Genomic DNA, 20,264 nt, shown 5'->3' with positions numbered 1-20,264 from the left:
TGCGCTCGACCAAGAAGAACAAAATCATGGCAATATGGATCGCCATTTAAAAGGGAAGCTTTTTAGAAGCCGCCATGGTTAGAAACTGACTTACATGTTGATCTCTTCTCGAGTGCATCCTTTCCCGTATGTCGGGTTTCGGAGAAAGAGAGAGAGGGAGAGAGAGAGACTCGGAGAGAGAGAGGGGGGGAGACTCGGAGAGAGAGAGAGAGAGAGAGAGAGGGGGAGACTCGGAGAGAGAGAGAGAGAGAGAGAGAGAGAGAGAGAGAGAGAGATAGAGACTCGGAGAGAGGGAGAAGGAGAGTGAGAGAAGGGCAGTGAGAGAGACGGACAGAGACAGACAGACAGCTAGACAGAGTCGAGGCAGGCAGACAGACAGACAGACAGAGACACATTGTGGACACTGAACACTGACTGGCGAGAGAGAGAGAGAGAGAGAGGGCGACGAAAAAGGATCATTAATATATCTATTTTGATCCCTGGTTAAATGATATGACGGTATTTGATGTGGTGCGAATCGAAACCCCGTGACAGCTCCACCCAGGTTGATCTTTCCTTCTCGCTCCATGCGTCACCTGTTGAAGATCTTTATGTCTTGATCTGAATGTAAGCTACTTTAGGTCCACCGCAGGCGCTTTTATGTGGACATGCTTGGCTAATAACACTGGGAACCACTCAGTCAGCTAGAGAAAAGTACAGTGGAACCCCCCTTTTAAAAACCCTCGTTATAACAACAACACAACGACCCCATGGCGGGCATGAATGAAAACCAATATAAAAGACAATCAAAAATAAAAATAAGTTGGGTAACAGCTGCCATAAGTTTACTTGAAAAGATTTATAAATTACACCCACTAACTGGATACATTTAGCCAATATGAGTTGGATATGTACATGTTTTCGTTCAGACAGAATACAAAGACAAAAAACATGATGAAATGAAATATTGTAAGTATTTTGTCTACGTCGGCAGAGATACGTGTGCAATATGCAGTTCAATCAATGATATCTATTACAAATATGTTTTTACATACACATACGCGCACGCACGCACTCACACACACACACAAAGCCAGACATAGAAGGGGGAGAGAGAGACTGAGAGAGGGAGCGAGAGAGGAGGGGGGAGGGGGCGGAGAGCGAGATAGAAAAGAGACATCATAAAAGGGTTTTCCAGTCAATATTTTCACAAACAAAAAGGAGAAAGCAACATGCAATTATCACCATCAAAAGATGTCGTAAACAACGTCCTTCAAGACGAACACTTTTCAGCGGTTTGGAAATGTTAGCAGTGTACGTTATTAAGACAAACACATTGATTTCGTTGGGCAACAAACCAGACCATGTGATGCTTTACCGCGTGACAGCATTACCGCGTGATAACATTTCCGGATGGAATCAATGTTTTCCGGAGCGTGAGGTTCTTCAAGGCATACTGGGGTCTGATTTGTGTCAACGCCTTTTGTCTGCAATTTGCCGCGCGTAACAAAAGATGCATACAATGATACATGCAGCTGAGCTCCCCGTGGGATACATCGTGTATCAAAGCATTCAATCATTCTCCAGCCTTTCACGTCCAATAAGAGCAGCCTTCCCCTGGGACACATCGTGTATCATAGCATTCAATCATTCTCCAGCCTTTCACGTCCAATAAGAGCAGCCTTCCCCTGGGACACATCGTGTATCAAAGCATTCAATCATTCTCCAGCCTTTCACGTCCAATAAGAGCAGCCTTCCCCTGGGACACATTGTGTATCAAAGCATTCAATCATTCTCCAGCCTTTCACGTCCAATAAGAGCAGCCTTCCCTTGGGACACATTGCGTATCAAAGCATTCAATCATTCTCCAGCCTTTCACGTCCAATAAGAGCAGCCTTCCCCTGGGACACATCGTGTATCAAAGCATTCAATCATTCTCCAGTCTTTCACGTCCAATAAGAGCAGCCTTCCCTTGGGACACATCGTGTATCAAAGCATTCAATCATTCTCCAGCCTTTCACGTCCAATAAGAGCAGCCTTCCCTTGGGACACATCGTGTATCATAGCATTCAATCATTCTCCAGCCTTTCACGTCCAATAAGAGCAGCCTTCCCTTGGGACACATCGTGTATCATAGCATTCAATCATTCTCCAGCCTTTCACGTCCAATAAGAGCAGCCTTCCCCTGGGACACATTGTGTATCAAAGCATTCAATCATTCTCCAGCCTTTCACGTCCAATAAGAGCAGCCTTCCCTTGGGACACATTGTGTATCAAAGCATTCAATCATTCTCCAGCCTTTCACGTCCAATAAGAGCAGCCTTCCCCTGGGACACATCGTGTATCAAAGCATTCAATCATTCTCCAGTCTTTCACGTCCAATAAGAGCAGCCTTCCCCTGGGACACATCGTGTATCAAAGCATTCAATCATTCTCCAGCCTTTCACGTCCAATAAGAGCAGCCTTCCCCTGGGACACATCGTGTATCAAAGCATTCAATCATTCTCCAGCCTTTCACGTCCAATAAGAGCAGCCTTCCCATGGGACACATCGTGTATCAAAGCATTCAATCATTCTCCAGCCTTTCACGTCGAATAAGAGCAGCCTTCCCTTGGGACACATCGTGTATCAAAGCATTCAATCATTCTCCAGCCTTTCACGTCCAATAAGAGCAGCCTTCCCTTGGGACACATCGTGTATCAAAGCATTCAATCATTCTCCAGCCTTTCACGTCCAATAAGAGCAGCCTTCCCCTGGGACACATCGTGTATCAAAGCATTCAATCATTCTCCAGTCTTTCACGTCCAATAAGAGCAGCCTTCCCTTGGGACACATCGTGTATCAAAGCATTCAATCATTCTCCAGCCTTTCACGTCCAATAAGAGCAGCCTTCCCCTGGGACACATCGTGTATCAAAGCATTCAATCATTCTCCAGCCTTTCACGTCCAATAAGAGCAGCCTTCCCTTGGGACACATCGTGTATCAAAGCATTCAATCATTCTCCAGCCTTTCACGTCCAATAAGAGCAGCCTTCCCTTGGGACACATTGTGTATCAAAGCATTCAATCATTCTCCAGTCTTTCACGTCCAATAAGAGCAGCCTTCCCCTGGGACACATCGTGTATCAAAGCATTCAATCATTCTCCAGCCTTTCACGTCCAATAAGAGCAGCCTTCCCCTGGGATACATCGTGTATCAAAGCATTCAATCATTCTCCAGCCTTTCACGTCCAATAAGAGCAGCCTTCCCCTGGGACACACACCAACACCAACACCCTGGATGCTTTCTTTTCAGAGGGGGATTTTAAAAAAAAAGTGAATTTCATAACTGACACCTTTGTCAATCTGCGAAATGAACACATCAGAAACATCGCACTCTCGACTGGAACTGAACAGGCACTGTCAGGCAGGCACTGTCAGGCAGGCAATTAGTTGTTGGTATGTGTCCATGTCATTGTGGAAGGACGCTCTCATTCGATGTAAAAGCCTACACAATATGTTAGAGGTTTAATACACGATGCTCTTATCCGCTTATGCAAAAGTCTGGACGGATTTTTGGTAAGCTGTACGGCGGTGTATACGAGACTATATAATTATGAAGTAGTTGTCTATACAAGAATACCAATTGGAGTTCTTATTTTCAAAGCGGAACAGCGGACTCAGCGGGTAAAATTGCACCTGCCATCGCAGCTTTCTATCCGCACAAATTTAGGACGCCGACAATACCTGATGAAATGATTTATCATTATGGCCGACAGGAAGTATCGCGAATGCTAACGGCTTTGTGACTGACGATAAAATCAGGTCTTTCACTGAAACTGAACGAGGGAACACCGCTGAAATGACACATTATTTTAGAGTGGGGGAAAAACGAGAGACCACGAGTGAACTGTCGATATCGGACTGAAAACTGACGAGTCATGTGCGCACGCCCATGCGCACACATGTAGCAGCTAGCGAAAAGAGAGAGAGAGAGAGAGGGTGGGGAGGAGAGTGAGAGAAGGAGAGAAGGGCAGTGAGAGAGACAGACACAGACAGACATAGAGAGAGGCAGGCAGACAGACAGACAGACAGAGAGAGAGGCAGACAGACAGACAGAGACACATTGTGGACAGAGAGACAGATAAACACTGATAGACATGGCGAGAGAGAAAGAGAGACAGACAGCTAGACAGAAGCAGAACTGCCTGTTGATCTAAAGTTGGCACTGGTTAGCTTTGAAATGGCCACAACAGCTAACACAGCACTTGGGCTTAGACTTCCACAATCAAAGAGAGAGTATAAAAGAGAGAAATTCGTTATTATGTTAAGAACTTAATTCGAGGATTTAGAAAATGCGTCTTCAGAAGTTTATTTGAACAAATTCACGTATCCTTATTTAATTAATACTGACGTTTTTGTAAGACCTGATTGTTGATTCAAAGCCTGCACTTATAAGTTTTGAAATTGCCACAGGGCTAACATAGCACAATTGCTAAGACTTCCTGTATCAAAGGTTTGAACTGTTGGCTTTTCAACAGTGCTGTTATCAACTATAATTACAGATCATACTCTCAACAGCTCTTGTCCTTTCACAAACTACATGCTATGTTAGTTGCTCACCCCCCCCCCCCCCCCCCCACACACACACAAAACGTGTACGACTTCCTAAATGTGCGGGGGTGGGGGGAGGGTGGGGGAGAGAAAACAGTCATACACGTAAATGCCCAATCGTGCAAAATACGAGTGCACATGGGAGTTGCAGTCCATGAAGGCATAAGGCGAAGAAGATGCCCTCTTCACAGAATGCACACAGAAGGTGAAAGGATACTTCTACTGGCAGGATAAGAGCACCCTTTGCCTCAAACACATGACACAGGTCAACAGCATGACTGCTCCCTGAGTAGAGTGGGATGTTTTGTCGTTGTTCAATCAATAATGATGCTCTCATTTCCTGTAGAAGCCTGGGCAGATACCTGACATTCAACATGGCAGTGTGTGTGGGAAGGCCGATATACCTTTAATTCATGCAAACAAAAACAACGACAGAAGAGTGAAACTGTATGTTTATTACATCAATTATTAATTTTGTGTGCCAGATCAAAACCATATGTAACTGTACATTGTACTCACAATAAATAACGACATGTAGACGCGTTAGAAACAGTACATTTGTGTGCATGACATATAGTCGTGGATCTTTTTGTGTGCATGACATATAGTCATGGATCTTTTTGTCTGCATTACATTCTTAGATCTGATGAAAATATTCTGCTTGTGTGCCTGTTAAAAAATGATCAAACTAAATTTATAATGAAATGAAAATGATGAACACCACTTAAATTGTTTACTGTTACTCAAAAACTGAACGTTCATCAACTTAGAACACACATGAATAAAAGAAAATGGATTATTAGTATCAGAAAGAAATCATCAAAAATTATATGAATGAAACGGATTCATGAAAAGGGAAACAAATGTGTACTGTAAACAAAACAACAATGTGAGATGTAAATAGAAATGTTGGACTCTGGAATAAACAGAAAGTCATTGAATCTGGTAACTGCCATTTTAATTGTTCAGAGCATGTTGTGAAGTCAATGGGTAGCATATATATGTATACCTGTATTTCTCAACTGAATGACGATAGCTCAGAAAGGGACCCTACCAACCAGTATTATGTGGTTTGCCCAAGCTTAACAATGGACGGCCTTCAGCTCAACAAAACCAAATATAGAGACACACCTATCACACACAAAATCGTCTGCTATTCAATTTGTGACGTCGTTGCAAACATTTTGTTTGGGAATCCAAACTGAGCAAGAAAGTAAAAAAGATGACTGTCTGCTAGAAAGCAGTATCTTAACCTCTTTTATCTCCTTGGTATGTATTACAGATACAGCTCTCCGGCAAACAACACCAAATATAGTTAGAACTACAGTGTACCTGCCTTCTGACCACTTCTCTAAAACGACCACCTGTCCGCAAAGACTACTCCAAAGGATCCCAGACGAGTTTACTTTGATATATTTGACCTTTTGATAGCAAGCACCTGTCTATCATGACCACTTGTGATCAGTCCCTTGGGTGGTCGTTACCCACAGCTTCCACTGTAGTAGCACTCTGTAGGACAGTGTGCACACTGTAAGATACATTGTACATGTGAAACTGGAAAGATGAACACACTCTTCTTTCCACAAATCACAGCTTCAATAGAATACATGTACAAACACACACATTTATCATGTAAGTCACAAAGAAATGTTGTATCTACAATGCGAAACTGAACACACACAGAACACGTGCCAAACTTAGAACTGAATGGACGCACCACAGAAGAAAAAAAATGACAACAGAGTACATGTAATATTTACCACACAGAAATAGAAGTTTTTGCAAATCCATCTGCAAATCATGACAAACTGATCTTGATACTCAGAATGGAACAACATCAACGTAAAAAAATACAAACAAGCTGAACCCTGCAAAAGCATTACATTATCTCTTGAGTTGATCAATTAGATTGTGGACATGCAGGTGGGTGATACATGTACTGTGTGGACATGCAGATGGGTAATACAGTCATGCACTGATATGGAATGTTGGTTGAGATTTGCCATAGGAATAAACAATCAAAGAAATGTAATAAATCATGTGCACAAGCTGTTTACACTTACATGGTTCAATACTACACACATGGTTCAATACTACACACATGGTCATGATACACAGAATAGGTTTACATGTAGTCTACAAAATCCATTTCAGATGCGATAGGTCTGGTGATACATGTGCGTGTATCAAACTCGAAAAGATTTCTGTAATTAAGTACACAAGTTCATCCTTTTCTGCAAGTGAAAGTCATCAGAACAGCCACTCAAACACTCTATGGATATGCATAGAATCTGAAACCTTAGCAATAATGTGAAAAACTATACACCTCGCTCTTCAGGGTGCAGGCACACAACCACATTCACAAATTATCCCTTTGATGTTATCGTCTCACACAACCATTCACAAATTATCGCTTTAATGCTATCATCTCACACAACCACATTCACAAATTATCCCTTTGATGTTATCATCTCACACAACCACATTCACAAATTATCGCTTTAATGCTATCATCTCACACAACCACATTCACAAATTATCGCTTTAATGCTATCATCTCACACAACCACATTCACAAATTATCACTTTATTGCCATCCTCTCACACAACCATTCACAAATTATCGCTTTAATGCTATCATCTCACACAACCACATTCACAAATTATCGCTTTAATGCTATCATCTCACACAACCACATTCACAAATTATCACTTTGATGTTATCATCTCACACAACCACATTCACAAATTATCATTTTGATGTTATCATCTCACACAACCACATTCACAAATTATCGCTTTAATGCTATCATCTCACATATTCATGCACAAATGATTACTATTAAATAGATGCTAAGTTGGGATTTTGCTCCAGTGATTTTTAAGAAGTTTTTTTGTGCTATCAAATTCAATGGTGTTTTTTGTGTGTGATTGTGTTTCAAAACGACTTTTATCCCTAAACATGCTAAAAAATAAGCTCACCTGGGGGAAATAATGTGGACCTTCTTTAACAGCAAAAGGATAACACAGAGAGAATAATTTTGGCAAAGATAATGCTTGAAATGACTTTTATCCCTGGAAAAGCTAGCAACAAGCTCACCTGGAAAAAAGCCTTGGACCTTTTGTAGCAAAATAATAACTCAGAGAGCAAAGAAAGGATTTGAATGGTCACACCAGTATGTGCTGGAGACGATCCAACAATCTTGTTATGGTAAACACAGTTACAAAACAATAATGAACAAGAAGGGCAAAGCCCACACGACTCACATGCTGAACAGACCTTGATCTTTCTTTCAGAATAATTTTACAATAAAACTGAGAAAAACAATATTTTACACATTTTTCCTACCAAAATACATGTGACCCAAGGTCAAGGTCATCCAAGGTCATGCAACACAAAGCTGTTAATTTAAGACATAGGAAGTACAATGGTGCTTATTGGCTCTTTCTACCATGAGACATGGTCACTTTTAGTGGTTCACTACCTTATTTTGGTCACATTTCATAAGGGTCAAAGTGACCTTGACCTTGATCATATGTGACCAAATGTGTCTCATGATGAAAGCATAACATGTGCCCCACATAATTTTTAAGTTTGAAACAGTTATCTTCCATAGTTCAGGGTCAAGGTCACTTCAAAATATGTATACAATCCAACTTTGAAGAGCTCCTGTGACCTTGACCTTGAAGCAAGGTAAACCAAACTGGTATCAAAAGATGGGGCTTACTTTGCCCTATATATCATATATAGGTGAGGTATTCAATCTAAAAAACTTCAGAGAAAATGAGAAAAATGTGAAAAATAGCTGTTTTTTAGACAACATTTATGGCCCCTGCGACCTTGACCTTGAAGCAAGGTCAAGATGCTATGTATGTTTTTTGGGGCCTTGTCATCATACACCATCTTGCCAAATTTGGTACTGATAGACTGAATAGTGTCCAAGAAATATCCAACGTTAAAGTTTTCCGGACGGCCGGCCGGCCGGCTGGCCGGCCGGACGGCCGGACGGACGGACGGACGGACGACTCGGGTGAGTACATAGACTCACTTTTGCTTCGCATGTGAGTCAAAAACGCACTCACCTACAACAACAAAACACCAGAAAGACGTGAATTGGTACATTCAGGTTCTAATCCATCAGGGAAAAAAATAGTTTTGGGGCATTTCAGGAGTAGATTACTTTCAGAAATTCGTCACAGACACAAAAGAGTTCCTACACTTGCACCAAAAAGTTAGGAGCAGGGATGAAGACAGTTAGAGGCAGGGATGAAGACCGTCACATGCACACCTTGCACACAATGAGTAGACAAAAGCTGTGCTCATTTGTAAAATCTACAAGAAACCATCACCACAAGGTGAACAAATAAAATATCTGACAATTCAGAACCTGCTCAGTAAACTGTATATATCTTTGTGCACAGATACATTCCTCGCTGTTCAAGAATCTGTTTAAACATATAAAAATATAATTTTCACAACACTAATGTTGCAGCGAATAGTGATATACAGTATTATACTATAGCAGCGAATAGTGATATACAGTATTATACTATAGCACAACTAAAATCAGTCTGGAATAACTATTTTCTCTTTGTCTATTTCCTTGTCATGTCATTTAAAGCTGACAACTGATAACAGTGACAGATAAATATCTATACCTCCTTGTACAATATATTGACGACTGAAAATCTTGCACCTCCTGTGTGTGCATCTTGTCATTGAAACTCATAAATAAGCTGTCAAATCACACTCTTCTGCGTATTCATACAGACACGTGCTTAATACAAATTAGATTCTTATTTACAAGCTTTATACAATGTTCCATGTCACTCGCTCACACCAATTCACATCTCTCGTTTCCTTCACTGAAATCTGAAGGAGAGCAGGCCACTTCAAAGCACAGGGTTCCATGTCCACCGCATGATCCACAACTGCTCACTTTCCAGACATACACGTTTCTTTTCGTTTTCCACTCCTGCAGCACTGCTGTCTCTGAGTAACGGGTTACAAAACTGCAGCTTTTTCTAAAGCACCAGATAACCACCAGATAACCACCAGATAACCAAGCTGCCAGTGTGATGCACACATTCCTTTGATCGCTTGTCTGTAGCAACAATGAAGTCTGTCACGTGTAAGTTTGCTGTAACATCACACACAAATTCACTCTCAACTCACACTTTACTTGCTTCAGAGTCATTGAAAGCACTTTTTGTTCTCGCTCATCAACACCACAAGATCACTGTAATCACAAATATATAGTCCATATATATATTCTAACCACATGCATTCAAAAACTGAAGTCACACCAATGTACTGACCAGTAAAACAACATATCTCCATAATCCCTCCAGTGTATACTATGAGGGAAATAAAGCTACACATCCTGTGGTCTGTAGACACTACTAGTCCAGTGTGGTCTTTTGTTCTGAAATCAAACTAAATCACAAGTGAACAGTATCCAAAGGCAATGAGGAAAGTTCTTAATGATAAAAGAACAGAGAGGAAGAAGATGGACATGATAGCTAGATTGTGTGTTGACCTGAAAATCTCTCGTAAACCTAACATGTAAAGACACACATGTAAGTGTTTTGCTCCACTCAGAGTTGGACCTCGTCAAAAACAAAGTGGAATGAGAAAATCAGAAAAAGCAAACTTACATAATTATAAGCTGTGAATGTAATCAATAGTCAGCCATATTTATTTTAAACAAAAATGCAGTTTCAAAATCTCCCCTCCCGCCACCCACAAATAAACAGTCAACAGAATGTATACACACATACATAGACAGGAGAAAATCCCAGTTTTGTTAACATACATCCACCCACCCTCACCCCTTCTTTCTCTCTCTCTTTGTTCCCCTCTCTCTCAGATTAGTTGTTGACGATCCATTTGCCACACACTGAAATGTTCCTATTTGTTACAAAGCCTGTTACAGTGGTACCTGTAATGTAAAGCCCCTCTGTTGAGAGGACACCTCTTGTGGAAGGACATTCTGTTGTCCCCATGACCATCATCTCCAAGAAAATATTCCTATCATGACAGGCCACCTGCAATTTTGTGACACTTTTTGGTTGTCCCAAGGGTGTCAATTCATCGCAGGTACCACTGTAATATCAACACACACACACACACACACACACACACACACACACACACACACGCACACACACACACACACACAAACACACACACACACACACAAGTAACCCACACAAGCCTTCAAAGCAGTCCACTAGTTAGACCTGGTAGTGTCAGTCTGGCTGCTCACAAAAAAAGAAGAGAAAAAGATAAACAAACATGACAGCATTTGAATGAAATACGCATTGTCCAGTAGTACATTGTACCTTCAAGTCCATTGACGTTCTTGAGGAAATATAGATTTACTGTAAAAATGTAAAGTTATCAAACAATCTTAAAAATAATGACAGAGAGACATCAGGTCCTACATTTTTTTTAAAGAAATAAAAAAGATACATGTATGTATGTGAATTAGATGTCACTTTGTCTTGTCCGCCTCAGAGAAAATAGCACACTCAGGAGAAAAAGTCACTGGTCACTAGCAAGTTTTCTCTGAGACTGTTTTCTTCATGTCTGTAGCTACCTGCTGTTTGACTCCCATGTCTGTAGCTACCTGCTGTTTGACTCCCATGTCTGTAGCTACCTGCTGTTTGACTCCCATGTCTGTAGCTACCTGCTGTTTGACTCCCATGTCTGTAGCTACCTGCTGTTTGACTCCCATGTCTGTAGCTACCTGCTGTTTGACTCCCATGCCTGTAGCTACCTGCTGTTTGACTCCATGTCTGTAGCTACCTGCTGTTTGACTCCATCACTTTCAGGACCAATCTTTATGTGATTTTTGAAAGTCTTAGAACAGATAGATCACTCTTAACATTTCGTTAAATACATAATTTCAAAAACAGATAAAAATCTCATCCACCAATAGTGCATTCAACTCAATTCTGTATATATATACTTTATGCATTATTTATTTATCTATGTTACCATTTCAATGTGCACCTCAAGAAAATGATACATGTCCTTAAATGAAGTGAGGAAAAAAAAAGAAAAAAGAAAAACAAACATACTGCTTGGTACAGATTCAACTAAACCGTCCCAAATCCTTGGAATGCTTGGAGGCAGAGATCTACACAAAACATCATACTTTGAGAAAAACAACAGTCAGAAAATCAATCAACACACACAAAGATGAGATAAAAAGGATGAACACTGCCTTTCAAGGAACACTCATTTTCTATCACTATATTTCTTTCACACTTCATTCACTGTCTGTCAATCCTTTCGAATGCAGTTTCGGTGCCGCTTTTACAGTTTATTCCTTCTCTGGATAGCACAGTCCAGTTGGTAGTACACACACACACACACATGCACAGAACAGACCATGATCATGATAACACCATGATAAGACAACTGTGTGACAAAGCTAGAATCCAGCCAACGTGACAGAGACATCCACGATCAAAAGGACTCGATTTCTTGCATGGCCACAGAATTCGTCACGCCCCCACCTTCCTCCATCCTGGTCTTGATCTTGGCCACAGCGTTAATGCGGAACTCCTCCGACTCCGGTACGTTCTCGATGCGTATGACCTTGTTGTAGGAGCGCCAACGCAGCACCAGCTGAATGTACATCTTGCACTGCACATACATGAAGACCAGCCCGCCAGTGAAGCCGATGGCCACCACGATCAGTTTGGTCCAGAAGGGCCAGTCCAGGTTGCCGTTGGACACCTCCTCCGTGGTGCGGTCGATGAGCACGTACAGCGACCAGATGACGCAGGTGATGGCGATGATGTGGAACGTCACTGAACAGATGATCTTGCGGCGCTCTGCTGTGGACATGTCCAGCTTCTCCCACTGCACGCAATTGAAACAAAATAAAGCTTGTGAAGGACTAATCAACAACAGATTGGCTGCTGTGGACATGTCCAGCTTCTCCCACTGCACGCAATGGAAACAAAATAAAGCTTGTGAAGGACTAATCAACAACAGATTGGCTGCTGTGGACATGTCCAGCTTCTCCCACTGCACGCAATGGAAACAAAATAAAGCTTGTGAAGGACTAATCAACAACAGATTGGCTGCTGACCTTCCAAAATCAAGTATCAAAAAACGAAACAACAATTTCTTGTAAAATACTATACAACAGAACAAGACAGTTTTAACAACTAACACCGACAAGAAAAGGAAAATGCTTACAGAACTCACCTTTCATCAAACGTAATACATGTATATGATCCCCCCCCCCCCCCCCCCCCCCCAAAAAAAATAAAATCTGCTGCTCTAGCTTCATGACTCAACCCCATTGCGACCTGTAACAAAACCTGTCGTTAATCTGTATCAATACCTTACGTTATCTGTATCAATACCTTACGTTATCTGTATCAATACCTTACATTATCTGTATCAATACCTTACGTTATCTGTATCAATACCTTACGTTATCTGTATCAATACCTTACGTTATCTGTATCAATACCTTACGTTATCTGTATCAATACCATACGTTATCTGTATCAATATCTGTCGTTATCTGTATCAATACCTTACGTTATCTGTATCAATACCTTACGTTATCTGTATCAATACCTGTCGTTATCTGTATCAATACCTTACGTTATCTGTATCAATACCTTACGTTATCTGTATCAATACCTTACGTTATCTGTATCAATACCTGTCGTTATCTGTATCAATACCTTACGTTATCTGTATCAATACCTGTCGTTATCTGTATCAATACCTGTCGTTAATCTGTATCAATACCTGTCGTTAATCTGTATCAATACCTTACGTTATCTGTAACAAAACCTGTCGTTAATCTGTATCAATACCTTACGTTATCTAATCCTAAACTGGCTTTTTCAATTTTCAGCTCTTTCCATAATTTCCTATCCCTACTGTTCACAAAAATGTGTACATTTACTGCTCAATGTTGATCATGCTTATTCCTGAAAAGTGGTTCCTTCCACAATTTCATGGCCACAAACATGTGCTCGTTCATAGCTCACTTATGATCATAATGAATTAGTGAATAACATCACATTCATACCAGCTGTTGCATGGTTCTCTTTGGGGGCAAGAAGAGGGCAAAGAGGGAGGGGGGAGGAATGGTCAGCAGCCTCAGCTTCAGGTGACAATTTAGTGTACCAGGAAGCTGCATTGATTTATAATTCATGTACATCATCATTATGTGTTAATCATCGAGGAAAGAAACTCGAGATGGCTGTGACCTTGACATTTCACAGAGATCAACCACAATTTGATCTTGTCTGAAGGTTATTTTCCTTTTTTGAAACCGAAAATGATGCTGTGACTTAATATTAGACATTCGCTGAAGTTCAAACCCGACTTTGGCCATGTCTGGAGGTCTTTGTGCAAAGTGTCAGTGCCCAGTGTATATAAACAGCTAAATCAACTGTAATAGGGGTAAGAAAAAACACAAACACTCTGCATTCAAGACATACAGAGGGTCTCATATTATATCAATGTACGCAGATACGTGTCGAGCATCTGTTGATCTACAAAATGATATAAACAAAAGACCGCTTGCCTATTGACAATTCATCTGCATAAAATACCAACAAAAATGTGATATCATCACCAGTCATTGTGTTTATTTGGCCACATATGGAGCTTACTTGATATCATCACATTTCTTTTCTCTATTGAGATAATAAAGTAATACTGTCCTGTACATATTGTACTGTATTGTACGTATTGTATTGTACTGTCCAGTACGTATTGTATTGTATTGTCCTGTACGTATTGTATTGTATTGCACTGTACGTATTGTATTGTACTGTACGTATTGTACTGTACGTATTGTATTGTACGTATTGTATTGTACTGTCCTGCACGTATTGTATTGTACGTATTGTACTGTACGTATTGTATTGTACTGTACATATTTATTATACTGTACGTATTGTATTGTACTGTACGTATTGTACTGTCCTGTACATATTGTATTGTACTGTACGTATTGTATTGTACTGTACATATTGTACTGTATGTATTGTATTGTACTGTACGTATTGTACTGTACGTATTGTACTGTACATATTGTATGTATTGTATTGTACTGTACTGTACATATTGTATTGTACTGTACGTATTGTACTGTACTGTATGTATTGTACTATACGTAGTGTATTGTACTGTCATGTCATGTACGTATTGTATTGTACAGCAGTCCCTGCAATGTACGGCCCCCGGCGTGAGCGGACACCTGACATGTACGGACACATTTGCTCGGCACGGAGTGTTTTCCTTCTATATTTGCCCCCCCTTAAACGGACACCTGCAAAACGTGGACGCGGACACTCATTTTCGGTCCCAACAGCAGGTCATACCTCCAATGTACGGACAGACCATCGTCAAATTTTCACCACAACAAAATCGATAACAGAGCAGTCCGGCTCTTGGTACAAAGATCGCAGCCGCAATGGCGTGACGACAGTCACTGGTAACTTGAGTGCACCTGTACCCATCAGTTAGTTTTGGTCAGGAGTGGAGTACATGCGAAGATGCCAACATGAAACTGCACTGCACATGCTCTTTATTCTTGTCTGTTGGACGTAAACAACAGAAACCACAGTCGATGAAGGTCCTGAGCGAAAGAGAGTGAAAAACCGGCCACAGTTCTCAGCATCGTGTGTCTGTGTGTAACCTCTTTCATTGACAAGATACTCTTGTTTCCCCTCAGCCTTGACCAGTGAGTCGGTTGCCTAATCTGTGAACCCTTCAGTTGTCTTGCTTTGTCAAAAGTTACGACACAGTCAACTGGTTTTGCTCTGAGTGAACAGTTGGAGCTGACCTCTCTGGCCACAGCCCCAAACAGTACATGGCTGGAGGGAGTGAGAGAGAGAGAGGGAGGGGGGGTGGAGGGGTAGCTGGCTAAACTCTGTGGGGTGTCCGGTGTCACTGCATGTCAGCAGGAAGAGCATTGGAGAGAAATAGAGAGGTGTACTCTTCCACACAATTTCCAAGCATCAGTTGTCACGGCTTGGGGTAGGCATTAGTGAGGGAGAGTGGGAGCTGTGTTATGTACAGTGTATTTCCGACTGAAGAATGAAAAGTCACTGCCATGCCACATGATCGGCATGCATGTCAATAAAGCCAGACAAGATGAAAATAAATTACATGATTATGACATGCAGCTCTATCTGCTGCTATTTATTCAAACTGGTTTTCAAGCTTATTCTTGCAAAGCATCTGCACACGCTCCTCTGTGCTGTGTTTGTGTGGCTGCTTTCGTGTGTCAGTGCATGGTGAGTGTGTTCACTGCCTTGAGGATTTATTTTATCTCTTCTTTTCAACACTTTTCATACAAATCATTTTTACAGAACGTTTAAAGAAGTATTAGGAGTTTATTGTTTAGTAGCCACAAGAAGTGATTAGCATAATATATAGACTCAATCCTGTTGTTTGTGTGTCTCTGTATGAGTGTATGGGGGAGGGGGTGGTGTGGTCACCCCTCCCGTGACCGGACACCTGCAATGTACGGACAGTTTTGCTATGGCCCAAGGGTGTCCGTTCATGAGAGGGACTGCTGTACTGTATATATTGTACTGTCCTGTACGTATTGTATTGTACTGTACGTATTGTATTGTACTGTACTGTACGTATTGTATTGTATGTATTGTATTGCACTGTACATATTGTATTGTATTGTACTGTACGTATTATATTGTACTGTACTGTATGTATTGTATTGTACTGTACTGTACGTATTGTACTGTCCCGTACGTATTGTATTGTATTGCACTGTACTGTCCTGTACGTATTGTATTGTATTGTACTGCCCTGTACGTATTGTATTGTATTGTACTGCCCTGTACGTATTGTATTGTATTGTACTGTATATGGGCAGGCAGTAGTAAATAGGGGAAATCTATTTGTTCAGTTTCTCAGTGTCCACTTAACGCTCTTTAAAAAGGTGAATATGAACGAGCAGGCAATGTACTACAAAAGTACAAGGGGTTTGAACCCTTTCATCTCTGCTCTTCTCCCCTCTTCCCTATCTCATATGCAAGGTAATTAGACATAGGCTCAAACTCACAGAAGCAGAAGCACCTCCTAATGCCATATGCAAGTATCTCATGTAAGTGCTTTCCTTGGCCAAAACACAAGTAAAATGTTACAGAATAAGCCAAATAATCAAGCTGTATTCTTTGTTATTCATAAGTTTAATAACATCTTGTTTTTTTCATAAAGGGGACAAAGATATGATTCCAGGTTTAGACACTTCTGCAAGCATTCATTTAAAAAAGTTATTTCTTTCACTTTCAAAGCACATTTTTCCTTACTCAAGTTCCAAAACTTAAACTCTTAACGATTTGAAGATTATGTGTGACATTTCCTAAGTCAAACATGTCAGTTCTGTTTCTGTATAATACTCAGTGGACAAGGCTACCCTAAGTGTACACTACATTGGGGTGTGCACGTTAAAGATCCCACGATTGACAAAAGGGTCTTTCCTGGCAAAATTGTATAGGCATAGATAAAAATGTCCACCAAAATACCCATGTGACTTGGAATAATAGGCCGTGAAAAGTAGGATATGCGCCGAAATGGCTGCGATCTGCTGGCCGATGTGAATGCGTGATGTATTGTGAAAAAAATTCCATCTCACACGGCATAAATAAATCCCTGCGCCTTGAATATGTGCGCGATATAAATTGCATACATTTTTTTTTTTTTAAATAAATAAATAAATCCCTGCGCTTAGAACTGTACCCACGGAATACGCGCGATATTTTGATTGATTGATTGAAGGGAATCTTCAACGCATGTGCACAGCCTACCTCTCTGAAAGGTTTGGTCTTGGTGGTCATGATGTACTCAAAGCGGCACAGCTCGCAGGAGATTTTCTCTGAGCTCTTGATCCATTTCTGGAGGCAGCGAAGGTGGACATATTTCAGAGAGCCCAGACACAGGCAGGGCGACTGGAGTTTGTTACCCTCCTCCCCCTCGCAGTGACAGATACGGCAGATGTCCAGGCGTTCTGATATGGAGGACATCTGTGAGTCACACCTTTCTGTGGCATCACCACCGCCGCTGGCCTCCATCCCGGCCCCAATGACCACCTCCTGCCCATACAGATACATGTACAAGTTATAAAGGTTTACCAGTAAAATGTATGCATTCCCCCTGCCCCACCATCACCACCATACCAATGTACACTTTCATTCCCTTGCTTATCTCTGAGTCACTGACCTTCACGGAAAGACCCAGTTCCATTTGTGAGCCGACCTCACAGATGTGAAATAACTACAATGGTAACCTCAGCCTATCACACAGATGTAAAATGACAGCAACATTAACTTAAGCCCACACATGCATCACAAATGCCCGTGAAATGGAAAAAAAAAAGAAAAAAGACATTAACTTAAAGGCATATGTACTCGATGACTATACACGCTAATTGCTTTACCAACAGCTGGAGACATGCTAAATTAAGTTCCCTGCAAAATATTGTGGTCTAGGACCCCTTCAATGTTGAGATATGTTAATTTTCATTTTGATCTGGATCGTCCTATTTATAGATTTGGCAACACATGTAACGTTGATGCAAGGGAGCTAACACCGCGGCTTTGTTGACATCCTCACTTTTTCAGAGGCTAGAACAAGCTGTAATGCATGTATTATGGTCCGCGCATGGTGACATATCGTCATTATATGGTCTTATGGTGCGTTTGACATCGATTATGGGCAAACTACACTTTGTAAACACGGGAGCGCGTACATATGCCTTTAAGCCCACCTCAAAGATGCGAAACAACTACAACAATAACTGTCAATGAAACACCTCAAACCGCTGTGCTGCTCTTTCCGCAAACCTCAAGAAAAAACAAATCCTGGTGTCATCATGACACATCATGACACATCATGTCTCTTTGTCAGTACATGTACATCCGTGTTAACTAGCCCAAACATCATGACACATCATGTCTCTTTGTCAGTACATGTACACCGTGTTAACTAGCCCAAACCTCTGGTGCATGCAAACGCATCAAGGACAAACATCAAGAAAAGAGCGGGCTCATCTTGCAAAGTAAGGGCGGTCATGCATAAAGTGTCTCCCTTTTCATTCAAAAAACAGTTCAGACTCATACATTCAATTTGAATGCTCTGAATTCATGAATAGAGATAAGCAGGCACAACTCAGCATTTGACAGCAACATGCTAAACCCCTCCGCTCTTTACTTTAGCAACCATCTATTATTCACCTTTTTTCCTCACTCACAAACAGACACCGCCTCTCTTTCCCTCTCTCTAATTCAACTGGGAAAAATGTTTTTTTTACAAACAGAAAAAGTGAAAAGCTGCAAACGTCTAATATTCGGATTTTTTTAAGTAATCTGCAGCTGAAAGCTTCCAAGTCATTCTCAAAAGAATATGCTCTTCTCTCTAAACAACAATTTCAATGAATATTGAGTGTGGAATGCGGCATGCCATATTTTTCCTGTTCTCTGTGCACAGTGACAAAGAACAGCTTGCCGCTCTGTAAACTGCCTTTTCACACTGAAGTGTATTGCGATAGTTTTCATATTAAACTACAAGCTCCCTACGCTTTTGTACAAGGCTGTACGTACAGCAGAAGGGGACACAGTTATTCTTGGTTTTGTTTATTTGGTGTTTAACATCGTTTTCAACCACGAAGGTTATATCGCGACGGGGTTTAAGAAAAAGTCTAACAAGAACATTTGAAAAGGAGCACAAAAGAGTAGTGGCATTAAGTAGCTATGCAAGTTTGCAATGCTGTTTTCAAGGTCTATGTAAATATAATTTCTGAGAAATGTAAATAACAACTATTTTTACATTGCAGAGCTTACCTATGAAGTTCCATTCTTCCCTGCTATTAGTATTACTGAGACATCTAAATATATGAAGAGCAGAATGTGGTTGAAGATTTATACATCATAATAATACCTGATTATGTACACATTACTACATCAGTACATGTACTAAAATTAATACACAAATTTACAAATTCGAACAAAGAAAACATGCACAAAATCAATCAATTCATCAATCAGTCATTAATCAATATCTAAAAGATAGAAAACTGTCCCCCTTGTTGTTCTTTCTTTCTTTCTTTATTTGGTGTTTAACGTCGTTTTCAACCACGAAGGTTATATCGCGACGAGGGAAAGGGGGAGATGGGATAGGGGAAAGGGGGGGGGAGATGGGATAGAGCCACTTGTTAAGTGTTTCTTGTTCACAAAAGCACTAATCAAAAAATTGCTCCAGGGGCTTGCAACGTAGTACAATATATGACCTTACTGGGAGAATGCAAGTTTCCAGTACAAAGGACTAAACATTTCTTACATACTGCTTGACTAAAATCTTTACAAACATTGACTATATTCTATACAAGAACCACTTAACAAGGGTAAAAGGAGAAACAGAATCCGTTAGTCGCCTCATACGACATGTGGGGTGCAGAGAAATAAGGATGTGGAAAAGAAGACTTTTGGTAAGTGAAATAAAGGTGATGGATCCAGTCAGGTAGAAACCCCTTGTTGTTAATGTACTGACAAAAAAGGTATTCAACAAAACAAGTATTCTCTAATGGCTCATGCATTATTGTTCCAAAACAAATCAATACAAACATGTGTTTCACACAAAGAAAAGTGCTAACTGGCTGAACTGCAAAACTTAGCAA

General features: G+C 40.8%; 1 protein-coding gene across 5 annotated transcripts in view; it reads right to left on the bottom strand.

Moving 5' to 3' along the window:
- Positions 1-5,006: 5,006 nt before the first annotated feature.
- Positions 5,007-20,264, bottom strand: part of LOC138960394 (E3 ubiquitin-protein ligase MARCHF8-like) — a 29,248-nt gene continuing 13,990 nt past the window's right edge. For all 5 annotated transcript variants that reach the window (XM_070332295.1, XM_070332293.1, XM_070332297.1 and 2 more), the window contains 2 exons: positions 17,401-17,685; positions 5,007-12,448 (listed from right to left, as the gene is read on the bottom strand). In XM_070332295.1, the coding sequence (XP_070188396.1) occupies positions 12,050-12,448; positions 17,401-17,685 (684 nt within the window). In that variant the 3' untranslated portion in view covers positions 5,007-12,049. The remainder of the gene's footprint in view (positions 12,449-17,400; positions 17,686-20,264) is intronic.

Source organism: Littorina saxatilis, linkage group LG2 (assembly GCF_037325665.1).
Source record: "Littorina saxatilis isolate snail1 linkage group LG2, US_GU_Lsax_2.0, whole genome shotgun sequence".
Classification (NCBI taxonomy): domain Eukaryota; kingdom Metazoa; phylum Mollusca; class Gastropoda; order Littorinimorpha; family Littorinidae; genus Littorina; species Littorina saxatilis.
This window is presented reverse-complemented; position numbering and strand designations above follow the sequence as displayed.